Source organism: Oncorhynchus gorbuscha, linkage group LG02, assembly GCF_021184085.1.
Source record: "Oncorhynchus gorbuscha isolate QuinsamMale2020 ecotype Even-year linkage group LG02, OgorEven_v1.0, whole genome shotgun sequence".
In the NCBI taxonomy this organism is placed as follows: Eukaryota; Metazoa; Chordata; class Actinopteri; order Salmoniformes; family Salmonidae; genus Oncorhynchus; species Oncorhynchus gorbuscha.
Window position 1 is genome coordinate 64,063,789 of NC_060174.1, and position 27,769 is coordinate 64,091,557.

A 27,769-nucleotide genomic window follows, 5' to 3' on the forward strand; every position below is an offset into this window, starting at 1 on the left:
TCTGCAAGCACAAAGACTCTCACATGTACTTAACCTTGAGTGAGAGCCAACCAGCACTATCACATCAACCTGACATACCATCAGAGAGTGTCAGTCAAGCAGCCTGTTAACTTATTTATAGTTAAAGGCACACAGCATCTACAAATTATGTCAACTGTTGGTCAAGTACGCTTCATCATAATTTGTTTATTTTGTATTTTATATTCCATTACCTTCTTGAGACTTGAAGGGGTGTGATGAAGATGCATTCCTTTAAAAGATGAACGGCAACTGATAAGAGGGAGTTCATGCTATTGTACATTCAGTATTTTGAGTAACAGACCCAAACTAATCCCGTCTCCTTCCTCTATACTTCCTGAGGAAGTGCCCCAGGGAGCATACAGTGCATTTGGAAAGTAATCAGACCTCTTGACTTTTTCCACATTTGGCTACGTCACAACCTTATTCTAACATGGATTAAATACATTTTTCCTCATCAATCTACACACAATACCCCATAATGATAAAGCAAAAATACATTTAGATTTTTTTTTACAGCCTTGATTCTTCTTGGGTATGACGCTACAAGCCTGGCACACCTGTATTTGGGGGGTTTCTCCCATTCTCTGCAGATCCTCTCAAGCTCTGTTAGGTTGGATGGGGAGCGTCGCTGCACAGCTACTTTCAGGTCTCAAGAGATGTCCGATCTGGTTCATGTCCGAGCTATGGCTGTGCAACTCGAGGACATTTAGAGACTTGTCCCGAAGTCACTCCTGCATTGTCTTGGCTGTGCGATTTGGGTCGTTGTCCTGTTGGAAGGTGGTACTTCACCTTAGTCTGAGTTCCTGAGTGCTCTGGAGCAGGTTTTCGTCAAGGATCTCGCTGTACTTTGTTCTGTTCTTCTTTCCCTCGATACTGACTAGTCTCCCACTCCCTGCCGCTGACAAACATTCTGGAAGGTTCTCCCATCTCCATAGAGAAACTGGAGCTCTGTCAGAGTCACCATCAGGTTATTGGTCACCTCCCTGACCAAGGCCCTTCTCCCCCAATTACTCAGTTTGGCCGGGCGGCCAACTCTAGGAAGAGTCTTGGTGGTTCCAAACTTCTTCCACTTAAGAATGATGGAGGCCACTGTGTTCTTGGGGATCTTCAATGCTGCAGAAATGTTTTGGTACCCTTCCCCAGATCTGTGCCTCGACACAATCACAGGTTTTCGCTATGTCATTGTGGTATTGTAAAGACTAATCTGAACAAATGACGGACCATGTAAAAAAAGAGTTTGTCACTAAATCCGGCTAGAAGGACCACTTAAAAACAGTTGGCTGGTATGCCCCCACCCATCTAAGCGGTCGGCTGTGAATGCCCTCAACCGCTATATACTTAGAACTGATTGGTTGGTTCTGCTCACTATAGTGCGGTCCGGTTAGAACATGATGTTGAGGCCCATCACTGTACTCTTGATAGTCAACACACACACACACACACACACACACACACACACACACACACACACACACACACACACACACACACACACACACACACACACACACACACACACACACACACACACACACACACACACACACACACACACACACACACACACACACACACACACACACGTTTCCATTGAATATGTTTATATGATTTTGGTAATCCGAATGACTTGGATTCTTATTGTTGTGGTTATTTTCGACGCACACACACACAACAGTCAGACTTTCATGTTACTGTCGACAATAAAAAGTCCTCAGACACATGAGTCTTCTCCATTCAGACAGCAATAATGCTCTGACCTGAGTGGGTGGGTGCAGTGTCCAGATGCCCCTTTCCAAACACTGTTTGTTTGGGAATGGCAGGGCTATGTTGGGTGAGGGATAACTTAGGTAGGCTGAGCAGCCAAACTAACGGGACTTAAGAGAAACTGAAGGGACTGTGAAGGGGAAGTTAGTTAGGTAGAGAGGAGAGGAGGGGGACAACCTTTTTTAAAGGTATTGTGTGTAGATTGATGAGGATTTGTATTTGATTTAATCCATTTCAGAATAAGGCTGTAACGTAACAACATGTGGAAAAAGAGAAGGGGTCTGAATACTTTCTGAATACACTGTAAATACTGAAACACAATGACAATAAGACAAGTCTATTGACACACCCAGGACATTGGCAAATCTAAATAACTATTAAAAAACTCCATAAACCACTATGTAAATAAAAAAAACATCCACTAATCATTGAATAGGGAAATCCTCGGCTGGGAAATATGTCAAATAATATTATTAACATTCGGAAATGATGTCTGGACTACATCCAGATTTTCGCTAGGACTCCATGAGTACAAGGAAATACGATGAATAAGAAAATGGATATAAATGTAATTCTAGCTACACTTGCAGGACTTAACAATCATATTGGACAACTGCTCCACCTGTGCAAGAAAAGAAGAAAAAAAGGAAGAGTACCTTCAGTGGATAGACATTGTTCAGAAACATTTTAACCCAGCAGCTTCGTTGACTATCATTTCAATTCAGTGAGGATGTTATGAGTTAACAATACAGTATTCACAGACCTTGTGTTGTCTACCCACATAGTAGAGAATGGGTAGGGGCTCCAAAACCTGTGGAACACAGCAAGGTTGGGCAGAGGCTCCAGGATTGTGGTGCTTATACAGAGCCAGTACCTGTGGTTAAGTAAACAAAAGGTTACTAGATATCTCATGGAACAGTTACAGACCATCTTGTTCTGAATATAGTCTCTATCTCACCCCGTGGCTATATAGTGGCATTACTGTACAGATCCTTTAGAGACAGTAAACAATAGGGAGGCTTACAGGTACATGATTGGTAGCATTACCTGGGAGTACTTGTTCTCTGTGTTCCATATATAGGTGCATGGGCCAATGCAGTAGTTAGCAAAGTAGCCAGTGGGTTCATGGATCCATTTCCAGCCCAGGTCCTTACGGAAGTCAATGTAAAGCTTTCGCACACAGCAACTCTCCGATTTGCTGGGGGTACACACACACACACCTGTGAGTTATACACCTCATCTCTTAAAAACAGGGCATTAACAAGGCGTCTATGTAGGCCTACAGTATATCCATCAGCTAAAAGAGATTATAAACTGGGTGGTTCGAGCCCTGAATGCTGATTGGCTGACAGCCGTGGTATGTCAGACCATATACCATCGGTATGACAATACATTTATTTTTACTGCTCTAATTACGTTGGTAACCAGTTTATAATAGCAATAAGGCACCACGGGGGTTTGTGGTGCATAGCCAATATACCACGACTAAGGCCTGTATCCAGGCACTCCGCGTTGCGTCGTGCATAAGAACAACACTTAGCCGTGGTATATAGGCCATATACTACACCCCCCTGTGCCTTATTGCTTAATTAACACACATTTAAGATACATTCATTTATAGTTATAAAATGTTTTCTTGGGCAGGTGGAATAAAGAATAGTCTCACTCTGAGCAGATCTCTTCAGTAGTGCTTTGTCGTTTCTTCCGAGAACTAAGCTGGCTGTGGCGTTCCACAGGAAGTGACATCAGTAAAATGTGAGGCTTTGGCATGTTCATGAAGAGAGTTTCTTTATCTCCCCTTGGCTTGTTCATCCCTAAAACATTGACACATTTGTCAGTAAAGAGATTTACAGTGGAGCTTTGTCAGAAAAAGTGTGGCTTGAGTTGATTTCAATATAGTGAATATAGCTAGTAGACTGCAAATACCTGATATTTCAAAGAGGAATTCTTCCATTGCTTTCCCACATTCACAAGGCAACTTCAATTGGAATCCTTGCTCCTCTCCTGGAAAAATGTTGTAAAAATCCAAATATAAATTGTGTATCAACTTTTTTTTTTTTTAACCTGAAGGAATAGGTCTGCTGTTTTAGGTGTAAAAGTCTATTGGAAAGTTCTTACACATGCTTTGCCATAGGCCTTCTTTGTAGTGCCACTTAAATCAAACACAGATTTGTAACAGGATATGATTGTCAGTGATTCAACAGACTGTTTGTGTTATGCAATTATGACTACAACCCTAAAGGAAATTGTAACTTACCAGCCCCTTTCAGCCACTCCCTCAGAGTCTGTGTAACATCAAAGGAGACCCAGCGATTGGCCCATTCCTTTGAGACAAAATGGGACTTCATGTAACGTGCCTTATCTCCAGTGCCTCTGTAGAGTTCCAGCCTCTGCTCACTGCTGTCGTGCATGCCACGATTTTTGATGAGGAGACGGAGCTCAGCTTGAGAGAGCAGTCGATCTGTCCCCAATACAGACCGCATCTCAGACATGTTGAAGAGCATTTGGTACTTACTGGTGTTCTCACCTGCGGAGGAAAGAGAGCCCATCAGTGATTGTTAATTATTTCTACTACAGGACCAGTCGGTGTAAGAGAGGAGGCCATAGAGAAAGCATTTGTACCGGTAAAAAAACTATTGTGGATAGATTCTGTTATATAAAAAGACACTCTCAGGGAGAGGCGAAAGCAGTTTCAGGTTTGGCTTTGCCTCAAATACTCTCCGCTGGAGCCAAAATTACCCCTGTGAGTCTGTAACAATAATTACACATTGGAAAGGCCGCTGAGGAAGTGAGCCTGCTCTGGGGGCCAAATCACACCACGCTGTAGCCTCTAGCTAACTCTAGCATCTATTCACAAAGGTATCTTCTGCCGGGGTGGGGGAGGGGGAACCCCAGCCATATTTCCATGTTACAGCGGTTTCTTACAGAAGACCGACAGAAGACAGAGGCGACCACCTGTGCTAATTAGCTATCTAGAGTGCTCCGAACACCTGCGTGTAACGGAATAAGGAAGCCAAAAAAGTGTTTTAATTTTATTTCACCTTTATTTAACCAGGTAGGCTAGTTGAGAACAAGTTCTCAATTAAAAAATATTGTTGGCTGCAACTGTGTTAAAACAGTGTATAATTGTAAGTGTATAATTTGCATTTGTGAAGTTATTTGTTATGTGATGTGAAAAGAGAGGGCTTTATGTTTCCAAAACCTTATTGCAAGTGAGGATTATTAACATTTATAAACATTAAAGCAGAGTGTGGGGATTGTAGTTCACATGGTCCCAGCCTCTGGGCGATACTTACGCCCGAGAACTCTGAGCAGAATGCCACCTTGGGTTCTCGAGAGCAAACCATGATGCACCACCACATAGCATTACACTAAACGAAAAAGGGAGCTATTCAGAGGTCACGATCACGAGAGCTTCTAGGGCAAACCTAACCGGCTCAGTGACTGCCTGGACAACAAGTTTACACTGCAGAGATTTATACTGTCTTTAGACAGAAAAGGGGAAGGATCCAGCAAAGGGAAGGAAACATCTGGAAGGGAGAGGTAAAAGGTTGAGGCAGGCCGTGGTTTTAAACACAGCAGACAGGGCCATTGCAGTCAGTTCAGTAAACCAATGGAAGAAACACCCATTTCCAGTCAACAACCTTATCTAAAGGACATAATTATACACATTTACATCCTAAAAATGTTCCACCAACTGCAGTTTCTAAATTTGCTCAGTCAGAAACTACAGCACTATTTCAAATGCATCATATTCACAACATATGACATGGTTGAAATAGCCTTGATTAGCTTAATCGTTTGCATGTCTGCTAACCCCCTCTGCATCATCCTACGTCGCACAATCCAGTGTGGTGAAAAGGTTGACAGGTGCTTCATGGTTTACAGGGATAGAAGCCATATTATTGGCGAGGGCACGACTGGAGTCATTTAACAGAATGTATCCTGAAGTGTTCCTTCCTGCCAGCTCTCCAGATAAGCACACAGGAATCAGTCCGAGGAAACCTCCCTTGCCCCATCCATCGGTCTCACCCTCCACATTCTAAGTGACAATATGGTCTAACATTACTCTGGTCTAGCTGTAGAACATTGAGCCACCTTGCCGAGATTGCCGACTCTGTTTGGCTACACTTTTCCCACATCGGAGAGTACATCAGTGGTCGGTTGACGGTTCTGATAAGGAAATCGTTCCTAAGCTTTGTCCAGGAAAAAATGACATCCAATTGTTAAAATGTCCCCACCCCCTCTAAAGCAAAACCAAACATGGAATCCATGTTGTGTCTAGCTTAGCGAACACACTGGTGTTTCACATGTCTGTCTAGAATAGATCATCAGACCCGCAATTGGGTAACTTGCTGCCGCAGACGGGAAGTAGAACTGAGCATGTTTGGTTTTCATTTCGAGGGGGGTGGTAGCATCTGACAATTGGACTTAATTCATTCCTGGGAACTGCACAGCGATGCAAACGTCAATTTCCTTATCAGAACCGTCCACGGATATACTCTCCGATGTGGGAAAAGGGTTGCCAAATAGGCATAGGTCTGCATATATCTCGCACGCCTCTCCGATGGTATGCCATAAGACGAAACCTTTAAAATAACTGTACACAACGGCCATCCTTGATTAAAGATTTATACCTTAAAAATCAACCTTTGAAGAGCCCCCTACACACATCAAGCATTAAACATGCCTATACCTGACTAAAGTAAAGCTAGGGAAACATCCACTTTAACTTGACAAGCTACTCGCAGGCCTGGGCAATGCCAGTCCTCAGGTGCCTGATTGGTGTCACAGTTTTTGCCCCAGTCCCAGCTAACACACCTGACTCCGATAATCACCTAATCATGATCTTCAGTTTAGAATGCAATTAGTTTAAAATCAGGTGTGTTTGCTAGGGATGGAGAAGAAGTGTAACACCAATGAGGCCCCCGGAGGACTGGAATTACCCAGGCCGTATTATCTGTGTAAGCAGCAGCATGCATGGATATACAGGTAAGTTCAGAATTATAAATACTACAAGTCACACAAATACCAAGCTACATAGCATGCTCAAAACATTTGGAAATGATATTATACTAATACAATTGCACAGAGAAATATATTTTGTTACAAGTACCAAAATATATTTTGTTACTTGCAATGGCATGGTGTTATGGAGCCATTTTGTTTCCACTAGTCCTGGGGCCTTTGTTAAGGTCAACAGCATCAGGAACTTTACAAAGTACCAGGACATTTTAGCCAAAACCTGGTTGCCTCTGCCAAGAGGATGACACTTGGCCACAATTGGATCTTCCAGCAAGACAATAACCTAAGCACACATAAAAAAATCCACAAATAAATGGTTAATTGACCACAAAACCAACATTTTTGCAATGGCCATCTCAGTCTCCGGACTTGAACCACATTGAAAACCTGTGGTTTGAATTGAAGAGGGCAGTCCATAAGCGCAGACGAGGATATCAAGGATCTGGAAAGATTCTGTACAGAGGCATTTTTTATTTCACCTTTATTTAACTAGGCAAATCATATAAAGAACAAATTCTTATTTTCAATGACGCCCTAGGAACAATGGGTTAACTGCCTTGTTCAGGGGCAGAACGACAGATTTTTACCTTATCAGCTCGAGGATACGATCTTGCAACCCCTTGGTTGAGATCCCAAGATCCCACTAATCTCATAAAACATTTTAGAAAAAGGCTCGGTGTCGTTATCCTTGCAAAGCTAGTGCACTCACTTTGTTTCATGTTGAACTTGTGGACCTCCTTTGCAAAGTATGCCTCCTCTTCTGCATCCCGAGTGGGCGGTATGTACGTCTGCACCTGCTCCTCACTCAGCTCCACTGTGATGTTGTAGATGGACATCAGGGAGGTTGGGACCTCCTCAGAGTCTCCCTCCTGGTCAATCTCTGGCTCCTTGGGCAGCCGCAGCTTGCTCAGTATCTGTCCACGGATGGCCTCAATACGTTTCCTCTTCACCAGCTCCAAGTCCAGTGACTTACAGGTGGACATGGCTTCACTCCGACACACATATTCCAGCGCCAATAAGGCAACCAGCGTCAAACATTCTGCCCTCATGGCCCACTTCAAAAGAGGAACGACGTCTAAAGACAGCAGGCTTTCAGAGATGACTATTATGTGGATTTTACCGTCCTGTTTGAGCTCGCCGAGTCCCGTTGCGGGAGCTGATTTCAATGCACTACTCCTGCTGCTGTCACAATACTCACTGAAACACAGGAGGCTCTTCAGGATCTCAAGTTGAGCTCCTCTGTGACTGGCGCACGCTATGGAACCGAGGTCAGACCACGGAGAAGCACCACAAGAGCTCAGCCTAGACTGAGTCACTGTCTCACTGGTACGGTGCCTCGCATACTCTCAGTGCTCCCTAGAGGCAGTCTCAACTCAAGGAATGAACTACAGCACATCACCACATTACTACCTGTCCCTGGGACCCAAATACACACACACACGTTAATACAACAAACAAGCTCTGGAAACAGGTGGCCCTGTGTAAACTGTGAGATTTGGAAAGTCATGAACTATAAAAGGGAAATCTCAATGAAAATTGTCAAGTTGTCTCAACTTTCTTCCCCACCATCTATAAACTTTAAATTTGTTAAAATCCATTCCTAAGCAATTTTTTTTGCAGATGTGACAGTCTTCTTACAACATTACTGAATAAATTTTAGTCAATTGACCCAATTCCCTTTCCAAGCAAAAGGGCCATTTCATTAGTGTAGAAAAATCACAATATTGAGAAGTGGTCTTTAAGTTATTCATAAACACATGCACACAGCATATTGCATTAAGCATACGAAATGTTAGGAGTCAAAAAACTACTGCCGAGCTTCAATTCAAATTCTCCAAGACTGATGCTGTCCCTCACTAGACCAGTAGACGCACTTTCCAATCCCAACCTTGCCAGAGAACACCACAACAAATGAAAGAGCAGAGACATCCTAACAGCAACAACAAACTCGCCCACACGTAGTTACAGCTCCTTCTCTAGTCTTACTATATTCAGATCCAGTTAGTTAAAACGTTTCAGACTAAAGTTAGACCCTACTGTTCATGCATTCATTGTGCGGTTTGTTTTACTAGTCATCCTCAGCCACGGATATTTTTCTCCAGTTCCTCTCTTGCACTAAAAATGTATGACACTAAGTCCAGGAAGTGAGCAGCATTGTGAAACTTCTGCCATTTCAAAGCACAGGGCTGCTTGTTCTGTTAGCTTTGCTGGAAGACAACACATGGAAGAACTTAAAATAACTGGTTGATTTGCTAAATTCAATCCACCTGCAAGTGCTAAAAACGAAGCATCATCCATAGTATCATCTAAGAAGACTGACATGGCTACAATATCTTTATAGTTCATATACAGTTGAAGTCGGAAGTTTACATACACTTAGGTTGGAGTCATTAAAAAAAATTGTTTTTCAAACACTCCACAAATTTCTAGTTAACAAACTATAGTTTTGGCAAGTCGGTTAGGACATCTACTTTGTGCATGACACAAAGTAGTAATTTTTCTTATAATTCACTGTATCACAAATCCAGTGGGTCAGAAGTTTACAAACACTAAGTTGACATCCTTTAAACAGCTTGGAAAATTCCAGAAAATTATGTCATGGCTTTTGAAGCTTCTGACAGGCTAATTGACATAATTTGAGTCAATTGGAGGTATACCTGTGGATGTATTTCAAGGCCTACCGTCAAACTCCGTGCCTCTTTGCTTGACATCATGAGAAAATCAAAAGGAATCAGCCAAGACCTCAGAAAAAATATTGTAGACCTCCACAAGTCTGGTTCATCCTTGGGAGCAATTTCCAATCGCCTGAAGGTACCGCGTTCATCTGTACAAACAATAGTACGCAAGTATAAACACCATGGGACCGTGCAGCCGTCATACTGCTCAGGGAGATGTGTTTTGTCTCCTAGAGATGAACGTACTTTGGTGCGAAAAGTGCAAATCAATCCCAGAACAACAGCAAAGGACCTTGTGAAGATGCTGGAGGAAACAGGTACAAAAGTATCTATATCCACAGTAAAAACGAGTTCTATATCGACATAACCTGAAAGGCCGCTCAGCAAGGAAGAAACCATAAAAAAGCCAGACTACGGTTTGCAACTGCACATGGGGACAAAGAACGTACCTTTTGGAGAAATGTCCTCTGGTCTGATGAAACAAAAATAGAACTGTTTGGCCATAATGACCATTATGTTTGGAGGAAAAAGGGGGAGGCTTGCAAGCCGAAGAACACCATCCCAACCGTAAAACACGGGGGTGGCAGCATCATGTTGTGGGGGTGCTTTGCTGCAGGAGGGACTGGTGCACTTCCCAAAACAGATGTCATCAAAATGATGTGGATATATTGAAGCAACATCTCAAGACATCAGTCAGGAAGTTGGTTGCAAATGGGTTTTCCAAATGGACAATGACCCCAAGCATACCTCCAAAGTTGTGGCAAAATGGCTTAAGGACAACAAAGTCAAGGTATTGGAGTCGCCGTCACAAAGCCCTGACCTCAATCCTATAGAACATTTGTGGGCAGAACTGAAAAAGCCTGTGCGAGCAAGGAGGCCTACAAACCTGACTCAGTCACATCAGCTCTGTCAGGAGGAATGGGCCAAAATTCACCCAACTTATTGTGGGAATCTTGTGGAAGGCTACCCGAAATGTTAGACCCAGGTTTAACAATTTAAAGGCAATGCTACCAAATACTGAGTGTATGTAAACTTCTGACCCACTGGGAATGTGATGAAAGAAAGAAAAGCTGAAATTGAGTCAACATGGGCCAGCATCCCTGTGGAACGCTTTCGACACCTTGTAGAGTCCATGCCCCGACAAATTGAGGCTTTTTTGCAACTCAATATTAGGAAGGTGTTCCTAATGCTTTGTATATTCAGTGTGTTTTGTCTCCACCCTGTGTTTACTACAATCTACTATCAAACTTTAACAACTGCATATTATTACGAAAAATAAAATGATTGATGAGTGAATTAATTGTGTCATTAGATATGAAACTTGCAAACTTTGAGGGAATATTTGTAAAGCAAAATGATGCAGGTTAGGTTATAAATCACAGGCATGCAAGTAATGATTTATTTACATACTTTTACTATATAAAAAAAAGTTCATAGGAAAATAGAAAACTGAAATTAAGTGCAGTATAAAATCTGGTTTGCATTTTTAAACACCTGTTATATAAAATGTTTAAAATAATATCAAAAATGTAAAATCAGGAAGGCAGATTGTGTTGAAAGGCTCACACCCCCCCTTTGTGGAGAAATAGGGGAAAGACACACATTTGCATGTTGGGGTCTTCTCATTATACACATAAATGACCAAAATTATGTGGACACCTGCTCGAACATCTCATTCCAAAATCATGGCCATTAATATGGAGTTGGTCCCCCCTTTGCTGCCATATCAGCCGCTTTAGTGAGGTCAGTCACTGATGGGCGATTAGGCCTGGCTCGCAGTCGGTGCTCCAGTTCATTCCAAAAGTGTTCAATGGGGCTGAGGTCAGGGCTCTGTGCAGGACAGTCAAGTTCTTCCACACCGATCTCAGCAAACCATTTCTGTATGGACCTTGCTTTGTGCATGGGGCATTGTCATGCTGAAGCAGGAAAAGGCCTACCACAAAGTTGGAAGCACAGAATCATCTAGAATGTCATTGTATGCTGTAGCTTTAAGCTTTCCCTTCACTGGAAAAAAGGGGCCTAGCCCATGAAAAACAGCCCCAGACCATTATTCCTCCTCCACCAAACTTTAGAGTTAGCACTATGCATTAGGGCAGGAAGCATTCTTCTAGCATCCGCAAAATCCAGATGTGTTCGTTGGACTGCCAGAATGTGAAGCGTGATCAATCACTCCAGAGAACATGTTTCCACTGCTCCAGAGTCCAACTGCGGCGAGCTTTATACCACTCCAGCCAACGCTTGGCATTGCACATGGTGATCTTAGGCTTGTGTGCGGCTGCTTGGCCATGGAAACCCATTTAATGAAGCTCCTGACAAACAGTTTTTGTGCTGACGTTGCTTCCAGAGGCAGTTTGGAACTTGGTATTGTTGTAACCGAGGACAGATGATTTTTACACGGTACACGCTTCAGCACTCGGCGGCCCCGTTCTGTGAGCTTGTGTGCCTACCACTTCACGGCTGAGCATTTATTGCTCCTAGACGTTTCCACTTCACAATAACAGCACTTACAGTTGACCGGGTCAGCTCTAGCAGGGCCGAAATTTGATAAACTGACTTGTTGGAAATATGGCATCCTAAGACAGTGCCATGTTGAAAGTGACTGAACTCTTCAGTAAGGCCATTCTACTGTCAATATTTTCCTATGGAGATTGCATAGCAGTGTGCTTGATTTTATACACCTGACAACAATGGTTGTGGCTGAAATAGCCAAATCCACTAATTTGAATTGGCGTCCACATACTTTTGTATCTATAGTGAATGTATGCAACATCAACACATCTCACAAGGCAAAATATCTAATCTGACCTGCTCAGTCTTATGTACCCGTTGCAGATATGGTCAAAATCCCCACGAACAATACAGTGCTCCATTCAGGCCTCTCTCCATTCACCCTTTGCTCTGTCCAATCTCTCAACATTTCAGCTCTTTACACCATATCTGTCAAAGTGTCGCATGATGATGCCTAGCTCCAGCTCTACAGTGCCCATAGCCACTGTTTGCAGCCTATATCTGTCCGCCCCACTGTATATGATGTCTGGGGAGCGCAGCAGGGGACCTCCACCCACAAAGGTTTGAGCTATCTGCTCTTGCCAGGATCCCAGTGGTCTCCAGGTCTCACAGCGTACATGGTGGTGCCCAGGGCTGGAGGGCACATGGCAATATCCATACCCATACAGCTGACAGCGCCCAAATGCATCCTGGTGCCAAACCTGCAGGTGAAGCTTGGGCCAGCCTAATGGGGAAGAGAAGTCAAATATAGTAACATTTTATTTGTCACGTGCCAAATACGTTACTGTAAAATGCTTACATACGAGCCCAACAATGCAGTTATAAAGTAAAAAAAAAATAGCAAATAAAAATAGAAAATAGTAACACAATCATAATAAATAACAACAGCGAGGCTACATACAAGTACCAGTTCTGAGTCAATGTGCAGGGGTACGAGGTAGTTGAGGTAATATATACATGTAGGCAGGGGTAAAAGTGACAAGGCAATCAGGATAGAAAATAAACAGAGCAGCAGCGTATGTGGAGTGTGAAAGTGTGTGTGTGTGAGGCATCTATATGCATGTGTAACGTGTGTGTGTGTGTGTGTGGGTAGAGTCCAGTGAGTGTCCACGCATAGAGTCAGTGTAAAAGAGTTAGTGCAAAAAAAGTTCAATGCAAATAGTCCGGGTAGCCATTTGATCAACTGTTCAGCAGTTTTATGAATTGGGGGTAGAAGCTGTTCAGGTGCCTTTTGGTCCCAGACTTGGCGCTCCAGTACTGCTTGGTGTGCAGGAGCAGAGTGAACAGTCTATTGCTTGGGTGGCTGGAGTCTTTGAAAATGTTCCAGTCTTACCCTGTTATTTTGAACCTGAAAGCTAGGCTTGGTAGATGTAGGTATGCAAGTTATGTAGCTTTTAATTGACGTCTGTGATAAACTGCTACTTATAAATTGTCAGGAAGGTAGCTAACTACCTTGCAGTCCTTTAGTGGTGTAGTGCAGATCAATGGGATGACTCCAGAATGCCATGTCCCCTGTCTGAGGCAAATCCACTTGGGTCTGCCCCTCCTTCAAGCCCGAGAGAAGTCGCCATGCACCCCCTTACATAACGAAATAGACGTGTGGTTGGAAACAGAGAATCCACAATCACAACGGATGAGGTGAAGTAAAATGCTCAATAAAATAATCTGAATACAACAAAAGACACCTGTATGAATTCCCCACTTGCAGAAGAGACTGCTATGAGGGAAGCCGCTTGCCCCAACGATCTGACCGACAATTTGCAGCTCTGCCATTACTGGTATATGTGCAGCTCCTCTGCCTGCAGGTAGAGCACGTAATAACGCTGAATTGAACATCTGTTTACAGTGTCAGTGGCTAGCTAGGATTAGCTAGCTAGTTAGCTATCTGGCTAACGTTAGCTAGCTAGCCTCGTAGTCGTAGGTTCAAATGATACATTTGTCAACATAGCTGGCCTGAAATATGGTTGTTAGATAGTTAGCAAACTAGAACATTTGATTAACGTTTTTAATACATCACTTCATACAAAACATAGTCAGTAAAACAAAAACAATAATGTCAAAAACACAGCTACCGCTTGGATTCAATCAGATGAAAATGCTGAAGCCACCATGATCCTCATTTCCTTGGCAACCAAACAAGAAACTACGGAGGCTGACGTTGAGAGAAATCGGCAAAAGGTTTTGACCGCTCTGTTCCCTTCCTTCCACAAGGGAATCAAATATTTATGTCAAGAGAGGGAATTTGTCTTTATAAACTTTTTAAAAAATCAATAATTGGTGTTTACCTAATGCTCTTATGGTTGTACTCCTTGCCTGGATGACCTTGTAGAAAACTAGGGAAATTGTGAACTGCCGTATTGCAATGGAAGACTGTTTTTTATAGACAAAGATGTGCAACAGTATAGCCGACTGTGTACATTTATTTCAATCAAATGTTTGTGATGATGCATTATTGTGTACTAACTAGGGTACACAAGGCTGCATATTGCTGCATATTAATATAATTAAACTAAAAACAAACAGTTGAAAAGAGAAGGTATGCTTCCATTACATCATTAAAAACAGCATCAAGAAAGCCATGTTCTATCCACAGCCAGATAATGGCATCAGACAGGTTGAAAACAGACAAGGATAAAAAATAAGAAAACAGAGCTTCAATGTTTTTTTTTTATCAGCACATATCACTCACAAATGGGTCAACAATAAGAGGCAATTGCCCTTGTATTTTCATAGAGTACCACAGTATGAGTCATAATACCCATAAAACCTAGCGGTCAAACAAGGAAATGGTTCCAATAATTTCTCCCATAGGGGATTTTAGAAGTCACCTTGTCTGAGAGAGATTTACATGGTTGTCAAAACGTCATGCCATGGTAAGCCTACACAAAACACAGCCCTTATTTTAAGTGTTTCTAAAATTCCCTATGGGAAAAATGGTGTAAAAGCGATTGGAACCATTTCCCTGTTTGACACCTCCAATGTGGGGCTCTATTAAGGATGGAGAGGAGGATTGAAAGTCTTGGCAGTAGATGTCATCATTTCCCCACTAGAATGAATGTCCCCCACAGTCAAAGACATAAAAGTCAGAGTCAGACCCCTTTAAAGCCAAAGTTGTGGAAGTGAGAAGAGTCAACAGTCTGGTTGCAGGAGTGGTGGACCCCTGCTGAGCCCAGGTCAGAGAAGTCTGTGGTGGGCGGCAGGTCAGGAGGCCTTGCGTCAGAGTTAGCAGAGAATGCACCCAGGTAAGCCATGGCAGAGGAAGCAGCAGCCCTTCTCATCAGTAAATACACAGCCCTCACTGCCCGGGCATCATGGCTGGTGCCAAGGCGCAGACAGTCCACTGGACTATTTGTCCCTTTGTTCCTCTTCATGTGGGGGGATTGCATGCCTGTGGTGGATGGTAGAGAGAACATCTGTCATGCGCATCCTTAATTGCAATTTACACCACTACGTTGCATAAACCTCTACTTTTATCAAAAACTTCGGCTTTCAGCACCCAAAGAAAAGCTTGCATTTACACAGGACAAACATAGGTACAAAGAAAGCATTAAAGAATGAAAATTTGTACTATCGACAGATAGGGACTCGATGTAGTCGGGGGTGCAGTCCGCCCACACTTGTCACCGCTGAACTCCATCGTATGACGTGGAGTTGAGGTTATGGTCCTTTGAAGACAACTGGGAACTCGTCAGGGATCTTCAGGTCCAGTTCCAGACTTGGAATTCTGAGTTGGATGACCGTTCAAAATGATTTATCCCAGTCGGAGCTCGTGTTTTTTCATATTTCCCATGTTGTGTTGAACGCACCCGAAGTCGGAAGTCAGAGATTTCCAAGTTCCCAGTTGTTTTTAACACGGCATTGTAGATCAGTCAGCCAGCAGTCGCCTTCACTGTCGGCTGCATTGTCGAACAATCCCCGTTTCCACGTTAGAAACAAACTGGCTAGTTCTAAGGAGGGAAATTCCACTCGACTTCAATCACTTTTTGACAGCATCCCTTTTGATTTAAACAAAACCTTCCAAACATGTTTGCCCATGGAATAAGTGGTCAGAAAGTTACGTTTTGTACCGGAATACCAAAACATTTAGGAAATAAAAGGGGCTCAAAAGTGACCCATTTTGCACAGGGTGAATTACGAATAAGTGGGACACATTGCATTTCCGTCTTCTGTACCCTCTTTCGACATTTATTTCACATATTAACCCAATACATGATACATTTCTGAAATCAAGATGTTTTCTAATTTAAAAAAACAACAACATTTGATATCATATTTACAGGAGGCATGACACACCCATTTGTGTATACGGAGGCAAAACCATATTTTCAATTCGCATGTGGTAGACTGGGACACCACTACTTTAGTCCTAATTGTACCCCAATGACAATTCAATAAAGTTTTGTGTGTTTAGGAAACTTCTGAGGATTTCAAAAATGTATCACGTGTTGGGATAATATGTTGGATAGATGTCTGAAGGGGTTAACTCAAAAAAACAGTACTGCAAGAACCAGAGCCCGGACTAATCTAAGTACATGGGGTCTCAAATAAAAACTGGATCTCTTTTCTCCATTGGAAAAGCGTATTATGCTGTCCCACTTTATCTACTCCATACTGTCCTACTTTAGCTAGCTATGTTTGGTAAACAAAGAAAATGACTGAATTACAAAATTGAAACATAATATTGGCAACGTTCTATATATTTTGATGCACCAGTACATAGTATGCACAGTGCAATATTTGGACAGTTTTTTTAACCTTAATAACATCAAAAGAGAGAAAAAAAGCCTTACCTTGAGCTTCCTGTTTGAAGCTTGCTGTGCCCCCCTCTGTGATGTCACACCAATGAAGTGATGGAATTTTGATCGTGTGGTTTAGTAACAATACTTTAGATTTTCTCTTGTCAGACCAAGAAATAAACACGGCAGGATTTAAACTGTCCCCAGTTTATATGATGTCCCACCATTTCCAAATTCACCCTACCCCAACATACGATAAGACATCCATGCCGTCATCACTGGAAAAGATAACCCGTTGTGTTTGATATTATTTAATTAAAAGCTAGCAAACAGTATTCTCAAACTATTGTATAATTTCTCGAAAGAAAATGTTTTTAAATTATTTTTTATATATTTTTTAACCTTTAACGTAAATGATCTAAGAACGCTTAAACTCATATTTTTTGTGTTGTGCCTGCCATCGGTTGAGACACATCATGCTCTTGAATACAGTATGGGTTTCATTTTAATCATAGAAATATAATTCATAGAATGGACATATCCCTTCAGACCACTGCACTTTATAGCTGGTACACAATTGACATTTAAATTGAATTGAAATTTTAACTTCTAATTACTGCCACAAAGATGGCCACCGGTCCTCCCACAGTCTAATTTAAACTTTAATGGTCATGTCTATATTTCTATGATTTCAATAGGGAGGATTGACAGTATAATTTAAAACAACAAATATTCCCATCCAAGTCAACATTCTCTGATGTGTGAACCTCCAACAACCATCTTTGTGGTGCAATTCGAAAGTTGACATTTAATATCTCCCATTTTAGTACATTTATCAGCCTAAATATGTATTTGAGAATGTTGTCAACCAATGGCAACACAACACAAAAAACCTCAGATGATGTAAAATAGGGTCTAAGCTACAATATATGTGAAAATGAAAACAATTGGAGTTTACAGGTTTTTAGATAATTGCCGTTTAAGGTTAAAAATTACAACAAAAAAATCAACAAATGATTAAATAGTTTGACAACCCTGTTTGTAAGCTTTTAAATTATATCAATATCAACCGTTTATCTTTTCCAGTGATGAAGACATGGATGTCTCATGGTATGGTGGGGTATGCGAAATAGGTGAGCTTTGAGCACCTTTATTTATTGAATGTTTTCTCATTCAGATCACTTTCTGAGCACTTCTACAAATGGGCAAAATATGTATGGGAGATTTCATTCAAATCAAAAGGGGTGCTGTCAAAAAGTGATTGAATTGAAATGGATTTACCCAGGAGGGGCATTTGCATCTCAAATTATATTTATTTTATTGACATAATGCTTGTTTGCCATTAACAAATGAGCGTTTCTAAAAGACTTCAGACCATTTGAATGCATCCAACTGGTATTTACGACTTCACAACTGGTAAATTCCCACATCCCATTTGGTTACGAACGCAGCATACTTTCCAACATCAGATAAATAGAAAAACTATTTCTTCATAGTATGTAATGTATGCTAGGGGCGGAACAAATTCTCTAAAAGTATGTACTATTCTCAATGTACTATTTCTTCAACGGTTGAGTGTCCATGAAAGTCAGAAATGTGAATGAAGAAGAGGGAGTAATGGAGGGGGAAAATGTCAAAAGCTAGCCCAACCGGTCGCAGGAAGGCGCTATTATTTCGCAATGGAATAATAGCGCCATCTTGCGGCCAGTTGAGCTAGTCAAGAGCTAAAGTTTTCCCTATGAGTAATTCAATCGTGAGAGACATGCCTAATACTCGCGGACTATTTGCTTATTAAACTAAATTCAGTCTCGGGGATAGGCGACATCATATCCAGCAGTAGTAGGTTATATTGTGAATTCGACTCCCGGAAGAAGAAAAACTTTTTCAATAATTGCTATGAATGGCATAGTCTACTCTCAAGGATAACTTTTTGGAAAGCGTCTGAAACCTTAAGGAAATAGTCTAACGTGGATACTGTGCGAGGAAGAATTTAATTTCTTGCCTGGAAGGATGGAAAGATGTCTGGCTGAGGCATAATTTTAGTCGTAGTAGATACCAATCTTGTTCTTCAAGAGCAAACCTGAACGAGGATGAAGGGCAGCAGAGGGTGTTTGCCGTTATTTGTTATTTTGTTGATGGGTATAATAGGTACAGTGGTCCCTGTGCCAGGTGAGTCAGCATTGATGATACCAGAGATTATGTTGTCATTTTAGAAATATAAATGACCTCTCAGAAATGACCATAACGTATGTTTTATCATTTAAAAAACATAAATAGTATTCTTTGAAAAACGTATGTTATTTTCTTTCATCGCGGTTTTTCTTACTTATGAACGTTTTAGGTAGGTATATAAGGTTAGTCTAATATTACAGTTGATTGACAAGATAATTTGACACTATATTTAATGGTAAACTTAACTTATGCTTCCCCGAGTGAATTTGGTATTCATTAATCTAATTTAGGGACCATATTTACTGAATGTCAGTTTAACATTCAGATTAATGGGTGTCCTTTGAATCAAGTGTTTCAGTTTGTGAAGAGCCCAGCCAATGTAACCTCATCCCTGGGTAAGCCGGTGCAGGTGCTCTGTACTCTCCAGGGAGATGGAGGTGGAGAGGAACCTCCGGATGTGGTGTGGTTTAGGGACGGTCAATCCCTGGATTACGCTGACACCAATCAAGTCCAAGTGCCTGTCACTGAAGGAAGTTGGCTGACCCTCAGTGAACTCAGGTCATTTCTTCAATTATGACTCTCTCTCTCTCTCTCTGTCTATGTCACACATTCTTGGTCTGACTTATCTTTTTTTCAGTGACCGTAATATGTCTTGTCTGTCATCAGAATTGATCATGTGAAACTGTCAGACATTGGGAGATACCGTTGCATGGCAACAGTGGGGCGGAAGGACTTGATGTCTCAGGAAGGGGTCATTCAGCTAGAAGGTAGAGTTTCTCTCTGTCTCTTCAATAATCTGTCTTTTTATTTTCGACAGTATCTTACTCAGAGTTCATCGTCTTTTCCAGGAATCCCTCATTTCTCAGTGGAGCCTCATGACGTGACAGTAGTGGCTAATGTTAGCCTCAGCCTGCAGTGTATGGCCCATGGGCCTCCAGAACCTGTCAGGATCATCTGGCTGCAGAATGGAGGACCACTCAACACGCTCCAGGACCCTGTATCCCACTCGCCCTCCACTCGCAACATCACAGGTACATACTTTTCTCTTACTTTTGCATTTTGCTTACAAACAGCACATTATACAGGCTTAAAATTGAAACCTGCATTCTGTAACTGTCTATTTGCTTTTCTGTCCGTCTGACTGACCACCTCCTTGCATCCCTGTTGTTAGGCCTCAACCATACAAGCAGCTTCTCCTGTGAAGCCCACAACAGTAAAGGTGTGGCTACCTCAGCCTCGGGAACAGTGACAGGTCCGTACCAACAGGGAAGTCGTTCAACGTAAACAACTTATGATTATGTTGATTTGTTTGGCCTCATTCATGACTACCTCTCTTGTCTTGGGTGTAGTGGTTCCCTCCCAGGCACATGAAGTCCAGGCTGTAGAGGTTACCATCTCTTCCCTGCTGATCTCCTGGGAGCCTGGCTTTGGAGGGGTGTATCCTGTCTCTGTGTGCTCTATACAGGCAGCCCCATCTGGTCCTGACCGCACTGCATTGCTTAATCACCTGGTCCACAACCAGAATGTAAATGTACCACCTGCCCGACACCTGATCCCAGACCTGGAGCCCTACTCCTCCTATGACGTGAGGGTGGCTTGCCGTAGCAGTCAAGGTGCTTCCCCCTGGACACCATGGGTAACACTGCACACATCTGAAGGAGGTAAGCTGTTTGCCACAGTCCTCGACCCGCCACCCCACCAGCGTGTGTTTATAGCAATTCTATTACTGATCATGTATTTTGTTATGTATTCACAACTACAACTCTTAGGTATTCTAGCAGATGATTTTGTCCTGAGTGACTTACAGTACAATGAGTTAATGTTAAAGTGTGATACCTATGTAGCAGAGGGCAGTGACCTACAGGAGGGGGAACAACGAGAGTTGAGTGACTGTGAAGCTAGGCAGGTTATGGGTCAAAGATTGTTCTGGAAAGAAGAAAAAAAGTTTGGGAATTGGTTAAGGATTCTCAAGTGTTTTTGATCAAACAGACAGAAGAGATACAGGTTTCTGGTTTTGAAAAGCAGAGGGGTCTAGCGTTTCATTCTAAATATACATCTGAAAAGGGCCAGATGGATGGAACCTGACGTCAAATCAACATTTTCAGTGCTATTCCGCTGAGCTGGCAACAGACAGTCACATTTGCCAGTAAGAACACCCTTCTCTCCATCCTCAGTGTTTTAAAATATAAACTTCTATATTGAGAAAGTTGCTTGAGCGAAGGAGGAGGTACTGAGGGCAGGAGGGAAACAGATTAAGCATTCTCTATTCATGGTTTGGCAGAGGTGGCTCAATCCTGCTGTGTCCATATAATGCCGCAGTGTGTTTGAATTATGGCTGGTGGAGAAGCGCTTTTTCCATGCCAACTCATGCTTTCCGCAGTCTGAAATGTAGACATGTTTGTGTGTAGAAGGGAAATAGAAAGAGAGACTTTCGGAGAGAAGGGGAAAGGGGGAAACAGCCAATTTCACAGTGGTGTAGTGCACATCAACACACCATCAACTGACCGCTAAAGAATGTTCCATTCTATCAAATCGGTTACCAGATGTCAGGCTTAAAAGAAAACACCCTTCTTGTGCTGGGAGAATGCATGTTTGGATTCGTTTGATTCCATTAGCTAAACGATGCTGACCGTCACTGTCAAATTCATTCATTTCAAACACTTGTTGTTGTTGTTGTTGTTGCATGTGGTAGATAACTCATGACTCCTAGTGCTTAAGCGTAACCAAACCATTTAGAGTCTTTGCTTTTGTCGGTCCTATTTATCTGAAAATAACATGCGCGCATGACGTGGCACAGACCTGTAAGGTGTGTGTGTGTGTGTGTGTGTGTGTGTGTGTGTGTGTGTGTGTGTGTGTGTGTGTGTGTGTGTGTGTGTGTGTGTGAGCGAGCTATATTCCCGACCTCCCCACAAAGTAAAAATATCTTATCCCTCCCATCTACATCTCTCTCTCCACTGCTCCTGGGTCAGAGGTAGAGGGGAGTGAGAGGGACACGGGCTGAGGGAGTGAGCGAGAGAGAGAGAAAGAGCCGGGTAGATGGAGGGAGAGGGGAAGGTGCTTGTGTTTTTGTTGGCCGGGGTGGAGCCACATATGGAAACGATCAGCAGTGGAACACTCACCGATGACATCACCAGGCAGGGTCCAGTACAGGCCCCAGCCGCAGCCCACGCTAAGACTCACAATGTGACAAAAATGCCTTTATTTACATTGTTCTCTTAATAAGATCACATTTTACACACGGAACTTTGCACACTGGTTTTTAACAGCATGAGTCTGGTAGTGTGTGTTACAGGTCATACAGGTCATATGTTGTAAACATTATTCATTTCTTTTCATTCTGACAGTACCAGAGGCTGCACCAGACAATGTGAGTGGACTGTTTAATGGAACAGAGGTTATTGTCAGCTGGACCAAGCCACCAGGCAGACTGAATGGCCAGATACTAGGGTACAGAGTGGAGTACAGAACCCCTAACAAGTCCAAGGTAACCCATGTTACAGTTGTCAAAGTAAACATATGTTGTAGACTCTCTCTCTCTCTGAGTGTAATGGGTATCTTTGCTGTTGTTTTGTTTACCTGCTTCAGGCTGTTCTGGAGTCAGTTCAGTCCTCTGCGCTAGCTATCCCGCTCTCCAGCCTCCTGGACAGTGTGTCCCTGAGTGTGAGTGCCTGTACTGTGGCAGGGTGTGGCCCCTGGAGCCCTGTCCAAACCCTCAAACAGAAACAGCCTGGTGAGTCCGGACAGAACAGAGGGAGACAGTAGGATGGTTGGGATGGGGCAAAGGAGAGGAGGAAAACGGCAGGAGATTCCAAATGTTCTAGGTTGATTCATCAGGTAACATATTCCAGTGTCTGTGTAATAGTTGACCTACCTCTCTTTCCTGCCTTTTTAGATCTCTCCCCACATCAGGCATTTTCCTGGCATTGGTGGTATGTGATCATGGGGATTGCTGTCGGTCTGGCCTTGATAGGGTTCATCGTGGTGTATGCAATCATATTGCGTCGAAGAGAGACATGCTTCGGGTATGTACCTCTGGGTCTCCCTGTATCCCCTTTGTTCCATTCTTTTTTGTTGTCGTCATTCCGGTTCGATGATCAATTAAAAACACCTGTGTGCTTGTGTGTTGCGCGACAGGAAAACATTTGACCCTATGAGAAACGGCGGTGGGGACTTCGTAGTAAGATACAGCGCCCGACGCACCTACAATCACCAGTCGAACGAAGCCACACGTGAGTTGTCATGCCAGTGACGTAAGAGGAACAGTCACCGGTAAACGCCTTGGAACCAAGCGGTGTGTCATGAAGTGTGGGAGTTCAGGAACAGATGTTGAAGCTCAGATTTCATCCGTTTGCTCAATGTTGTTCTGTGCCAGATGTGGGGGGGGGGGGGGGGGGGCAGAGTGGTGTCAGGATCTGGCTGTTAACAACCCAATCCGCTGGAGAACACAGAGAAATTAGTTTGAGAATGGAGTTCAAATCCTCGCAGAGTCACGCTGCTATTATTCTTAGGGGACAAACGCTTCCAAATATTGAATTATATTTATTTCAGGACAAATGGTAAATGTTCTAAATCAAAGTTTTGGGATGTGTTTTGTTGCCAGAGGATTTTGTTTCGACACACATCGTTGTGAAAAGACAAAACAGGAAGAGAAAACATAGACTGTAAGCCTAGAACAGTTTCACAATAATGGACTCATATTCTGCATTGTTCTTCAAAACGGAATCTCTCATTTGTTTAAGGGCAGTGGGAGAGGAATAACGCTCAAGTTATTTTTCCAATACATCATGCTTTAAGAATCCCAGTTTCTGTGTAAGAGAGAGTATTAACCCTGTCCGCAGTGAACAGCCTGGTGATCAGTGACGAGCTGAAGCACAAGTTGCAGGATGTGATGGTGGACCGACACAAGCTGACCCTGGGCAAGACCCTCGGCGAGGGTGAGCTCCGGCTGAAGCCTTCGTCATACGCTATATGTACTGTCACCTAGTCAGTCATGAACTACTACATCCTAGGGCCTTAAGAGGCTTAGATCCCCAGCTACACCAACCCCCCGGACTAACAGCGCATCCATGTCTTGATCTGCAGGGGAGTTTGGCTCCGTCATGGAAGGGCTTCTGGTGCATGAAGAGACTGTCCTCAAAGTGGCTGTGAAGACCATGAAGAGTGAGTGTCGGATGTCCCCATTGTGCGTCTCCCACGGTGCAGTATGTGTCAGTTTGACCTCAGCCACCCTCTCCTTCTCCCTCTCGTAGTTTCCATCTGCACTCGCACCGAGATGGAGGACTTCCTCAGGGAGGCTGCTTGTATGAAGGAGTTTGACCACCCCAACGTCATGAGACTCCTCGGTGAGAGACTGGGCTGATTTTGTTTTGTCACTTATCGAGCGACTATTAACACGCGGTCATTTTTGTCTCCCAAGTGTCCGTTACCAAGTAGGCCTGACTCGATTCATTCGGTTGTTTCCCCGATCCTCCCTGTAGGAGTGTGTCTGCAGACGGTAGAGAGGGGAGGCTACCCATCCCCTGTCGTCATCCTGCCTTGTATGAAACACGGGGACCTGCACAGTTTCCTGCTCTACTCTCGACTCGGGGACAGTCCTTTGGTCAGTTCCCTTCCCTCCCACGCAGATGGGAAAGGTTGTTTGTTACACAAATAAAAATTGTAGCGTTGTGCTCTTTTCTCCTTTCAATGCGTGTTCCATTTGCGCTGCTGTATAGCACCCCCTGTCTGTGTCTTATCGTCTCTGTCTCCATTCATCAGTCCCTGCCGTCTCAGATGTTGGTGAAGTTCATGACAGACGTTGCACGGGGAATGGAGTACCTGAGCGACAAGAGGTTCATCCATAGAGACCTGGCAGCGCGAAACTGCATGTGGGGATTCTCGCCTCTCTGTTCTGTCCGTGTCCTCCTGTTTCTCACACATACTCCTCAATGTTTTTCTGTGATGGTCTGAGAGAACGACTGTGACGCAAGCTGAGCATGTTGAGTGATGCAAGTAACAGTACTGTTTTACGCTGCTATTACATTGTCTGTGCTCATCTGCGCACACACGGAGTGCACAAAACATTAAGTACACCTTCTTAGTATTGAGTTCTACCCACCCTCTTTTGCCCTCAGAACAGCCTAAATTCTTCGGGGCATGGACTCTACAAGGTGTCGAAAGCGTTCCACAGGGATGCTGGCTCATGTTGAGTCTAATGCTTCCCACAATTGTGTGAAGATGGCTGGATGTCCTTTGGGTAGTGGACCATTCTTAATACACACGGGAAGCTGTTGAGTGTGAAAAACCCAGCAGCGTTGCAGTTCTTGACACAAGCCGGTGCAACTGGCACCTACTACCATACCCCGTTCAAAGGCACTTCAATCTTTAATTTTGCCCATTCACCCTCAATGGCACACATACACAATCCATTGTCTCAATTGCCTCAAGGCTTAAATCATCTACACTGATTGAAGTAGATTTAACAAGAATAAGGGATCGTCGCTTTCACCTGGTCAGTCTTTCACGGAAAGAGCAGGTGTCCTTAATGTTTTGTACACTCAGTATATATCTGTCCTGCAGGCTGAACGAGAATATGACTGTGTGTGTGGCTGATTTTGGCCTATCTAAGAAGATCTATAACGGAGACTACTATAGACAAGGACGCATTTCAAAGATGCCAGTAAAATGGATCGCCATCGAGAGCCTGGCTGACCGAGTGTACACCACCAAGAGTGATGTGGTGAGCTATCCAAACTTTGTCCAGCTACATTATGTGACCCATGTCTCCTACTGTATTTGGGTTTTAACATCCTGCAGAAGAATTCATAAAAGAGTAAATACAAGTACATTATTTTTGTGACTGTGCTTATTTCCCTCTCTCGAAGTGGTCGTTTGGAGTGACTATGTGGGAGATAGCCACTCGGGGACAGACGCCCTACCCTGGAGTGGAAAACAGTGAGATCTACGACTACCTTAGACAGGGCAACCGCCTCAAGCAGCCCCCTAGCTGCCTGGACACCATGTGAGTGCCTGTTTCTGGATCTGTATTTAGTGGTATATAGTAGAGGCAACCAATGTACCTTTCCTGGAGTATCTGGATTTTGGGTAATTTTGTATCTCCTCTATACTGTAGCTACTCCCTGATGTTCTCCTGCTGGCTACTGAGTCCTAAGGACCGCCCGGGGTTCCCCTCCCTGCGCTGTGACCTGGAGAAAGCCCTGGAGGAGATGCCCGAGCAGGAGGAGGCTGATGACCTGCTCTACGTCAACATGGAGGAGCCCTCAGGCTCTCTGTCGGGGGCCGTGGGGGGCTGGGAGCCTTTTGGACTGCCTCACCCATCCTACCAGAAGAACATGGGCCCTCTGGAAACTGCCCAGGTGCATCATCATCATGCTGATCGCTATGTACTCTGCCCTCAGCGCGAGGCCCAGCCCTATCTCAATGACTCTATTGACAGCCTGAGCTGGATGGCCTCCTCGTCAAGCCCCACCCTGCAGCTCCAGGCCTCCTGCTCCTCCTCCCCCACCTCCTCTCTATTGCTGGACGGGCAGGACAACAGGGAAGGAGAAGGATGGGACCGGAGGGTCTTCAGGAAGTGAGGTTTAAAAGGCTCACAGAGGGACTTCCAGTAGTTGTGAAGAAATACTGAAGAAAGTAGACAAGTTCACCACAATACGGTAGTCAAATTAACAAGATCAAAACAAATCAAGGATTTGTTGTGTTACGGATGGTTCAACAGTATACACTGTAGTCAATTGTCACTAATGTGGAGCCACCAAATCACATGCTAGATAAATATTTATCTTCCCAATATGAATATTAAGAAACCAAATCAACTAATCCGTTGGCACGGACTGTGTAATAAATTGGTATAAACCTTTACTGAAAGGAAACTACATCAAACTGTAAGTGCATCAAAGCCTTTTATTTAATAAACCAATGAACACACCCATTAATAAACCAGTATTTTTTTGGTTTTAAGAAAACAAAGTAGCGAGTTCCCTCAAACTAAACAATGTACTGGATACAATAATGCATTCATGGCATTCAGACTAGCCAGGCTTAAAATACATTCAATAAATTAAAAACAAATAAATACACAACCCCTAGTTCCTACGTCAACGACACAGTAACCATCATCAGTTCTGTTGAGAGAAATAGTAATAATTAAAACAGATACAAAGAACATTTCAGGGAAAAAAACTTGTCAGTTGAAAAGCAGCCGTTGAAGAGCATTTAAAGTCAATACTGTACTGTATGTAGTGGTTATAGCGCTTTTCCGGTGGGCTGGTAAAATAGCTTTGAAGGATAAAGTACCATCAACTATACTCCAGTTGTGTTTACAGTATATCTGGTACCGGTATCTCTTGCTTTATGAGTAGGAGGAGATATCAAAGTACTATACCAAACATGACAGTTTTGGTACAGTATCAAGATGCTGCTGTAGTATACGACTAATAAAGTTTGTTCCAATAATTTAGGCACTGAAGTTTTACAAAATTGACATGCATAATGCACTTAATTATTGAGAATATTTGTGGGTGTTGGCAAAATGGGAGTATTTTCCCACATTCACGTGCACAATGACATTTCAAGAATTACTGTCACTGAATGTTTCAACTTGACATTGCTACAAACACTTCTAAATGCAGTTATTTAGTTTTCATGTGTTTGGGTCCAACTCTCTTCCATACAGTATTGTGCAGCTATTTCAGTATGGTTTACTATGTTATTAAACCTACTAATTGTAGTAGTATGGTTATGCAAGCTGATCCTCATATTGCTTCCTGAAACAGTCCCCAGCAGGGAAGAAGTCCCACGCTCGCTCCTGGTACATCTTCCACACATATGACTCCTGGAACAGAGGAGGAACCAGGACAGAGGGAGAAA

General features: G+C 43.2%; 4 protein-coding genes across 7 annotated transcripts in view; 1 reads left to right on the forward strand and 3 right to left on the reverse strand.

Annotated features, from left to right (window-relative positions):
- Positions 1-1,072: 1,072 nt before the first annotated feature.
- LOC124006978 (transforming growth factor beta-1 proprotein-like) lies at positions 1,073-8,899 on the reverse strand. The gene is made up of 7 exons (XM_046317195.1): positions 7,520-8,899; positions 4,043-4,312; positions 3,712-3,789; positions 3,452-3,599; positions 2,833-2,983; positions 2,549-2,659; positions 1,073-2,407 (listed from the first exon to the last, which is right to left on the reverse strand). The coding sequence occupies exons 1-7, from the start codon at positions 7,857-7,859 to the stop codon at positions 2,360-2,362; spliced, it is 1,146 nt and encodes a 381-aa protein (XP_046173151.1). The 5' UTR covers positions 7,860-8,899; the 3' UTR covers positions 1,073-2,359.
- On the forward strand, positions 6,702-27,702 carry LOC124006961 (tyrosine-protein kinase receptor UFO-like). 3 transcript variants are annotated; one of them, XM_046317174.1, is made up of 18 exons: positions 6,702-6,777; positions 19,252-19,459; positions 19,568-19,668; positions 19,750-19,932; positions 20,073-20,153; positions 20,251-20,562; positions 22,246-22,385; positions 22,487-22,631; positions 22,794-22,923; positions 23,036-23,130; positions 23,740-23,835; positions 23,984-24,061; positions 24,151-24,243; positions 24,379-24,500; positions 24,659-24,768; positions 25,460-25,619; positions 25,765-25,901; positions 26,013-27,702. In XM_046317174.1, the coding sequence occupies exons 1-18, from the start codon at positions 6,705-6,707 to the stop codon at positions 26,476-26,478; spliced, it is 2,730 nt and encodes a 909-aa protein (XP_046173130.1). In that variant the 5' UTR covers positions 6,702-6,704; the 3' UTR covers positions 26,479-27,702. The 3 variants fall into 3 exon arrangements, with proteins under 3 accessions (XP_046173130.1, XP_046173120.1, XP_046173138.1); XM_046317164.1 differs by lacking the exon at positions 6,702-6,777 and adding an exon at positions 18,440-18,898 and having other exon boundaries at positions 26,013-27,701; XM_046317182.1 differs by lacking the exon at positions 6,702-6,777 and adding an exon at positions 18,443-18,898 and having other exon boundaries at positions 19,302-19,459; positions 26,013-27,701.
- Positions 11,885-14,844, reverse strand: LOC124006985 (B9 domain-containing protein 2-like). 2 transcript variants are annotated; one of them, XM_046317216.1, is made up of 4 exons: positions 14,066-14,844; positions 13,679-13,792; positions 13,446-13,571; positions 11,885-12,717 (listed from the first exon to the last, which is right to left on the reverse strand). In XM_046317216.1, exons 2-4 carry the CDS (start codon positions 13,764-13,766, stop codon positions 12,404-12,406), a joined length of 528 nt encoding a protein of 175 aa, XP_046173172.1. In that variant the 5' UTR covers positions 13,767-13,792; positions 14,066-14,844; the 3' UTR covers positions 11,885-12,403. The 2 variants fall into 2 exon arrangements, with proteins under 2 accessions (XP_046173172.1, XP_046173163.1); XM_046317207.1 differs by having other exon boundaries at positions 13,679-14,844.
- Positions 26,790-27,769, reverse strand: part of LOC124006954 (ryanodine receptor 1-like) — a 76,687-nt gene continuing 75,707 nt past the window's right edge. Inside the window, 1 exon segment of the mRNA XM_046317150.1 lies at positions 26,790-27,734. Coding sequence (XP_046173106.1) covers positions 27,639-27,734 — 96 coding nt within the window. The 3' untranslated portion in view covers positions 26,790-27,638.

Bases quoted from the DNA above. Each gene is read 5' to 3' on its own strand.
- LOC124006978 (XM_046317195.1), bottom strand. From the start codon at position 7,859: ATGAGGGCAGAATGTTTGACGCTGGTTGCCTTATTGGCGCTGGAATAT. The intron at 4,313-7,519 runs GTGAGTGCACTA...TTTCCTCCGCAG, and splicing joins CAAGTTCAACATGAAACAAA to GTGAGAACACCAGTAAGTAC. The intron at 2,984-3,451 runs GTGAGACTATTC...GTGTACCCCCAG, and splicing joins ACTGAAGAGATCTGCTCAGA to CAAATCGGAGAGTTGCTGTG.
- LOC124006985 (XM_046317207.1), bottom strand. From the start codon at position 13,829: ATGTTCAATTCAGCGTTATTACGTGCTCTACCTGCAGGCAGAGGAGCT. The intron at 13,572-13,678 runs GTGTCTTTTGTT...TCGTTATGTAAG, and splicing joins CAAGTGGGGAATTCATACAG to GGGGTGCATGGCGACTTCTC. The intron at 12,718-13,445 runs GTAGTTAGCTAC...CTTCCCCATTAG, and splicing joins CACCACTAAAGGACTGCAAG to GCTGGCCCAAGCTTCACCTG.
- LOC124006961 (XM_046317164.1), top strand. From the start codon at position 18,820: ATGAAGGGCAGCAGAGGGTGTTTGCCGTTATTTGTTATTTTGTTGATG. The intron at 19,933-20,072 runs GTACATACTTTT...CCCTGTTGTTAG, and splicing joins CTCCACTCGCAACATCACAG to GCCTCAACCATACAAGCAGC. The intron at 24,501-24,658 runs GTCAGTTCCCTT...TCCATTCATCAG, and splicing joins GACTCGGGGACAGTCCTTTG to TCCCTGCCGTCTCAGATGTT.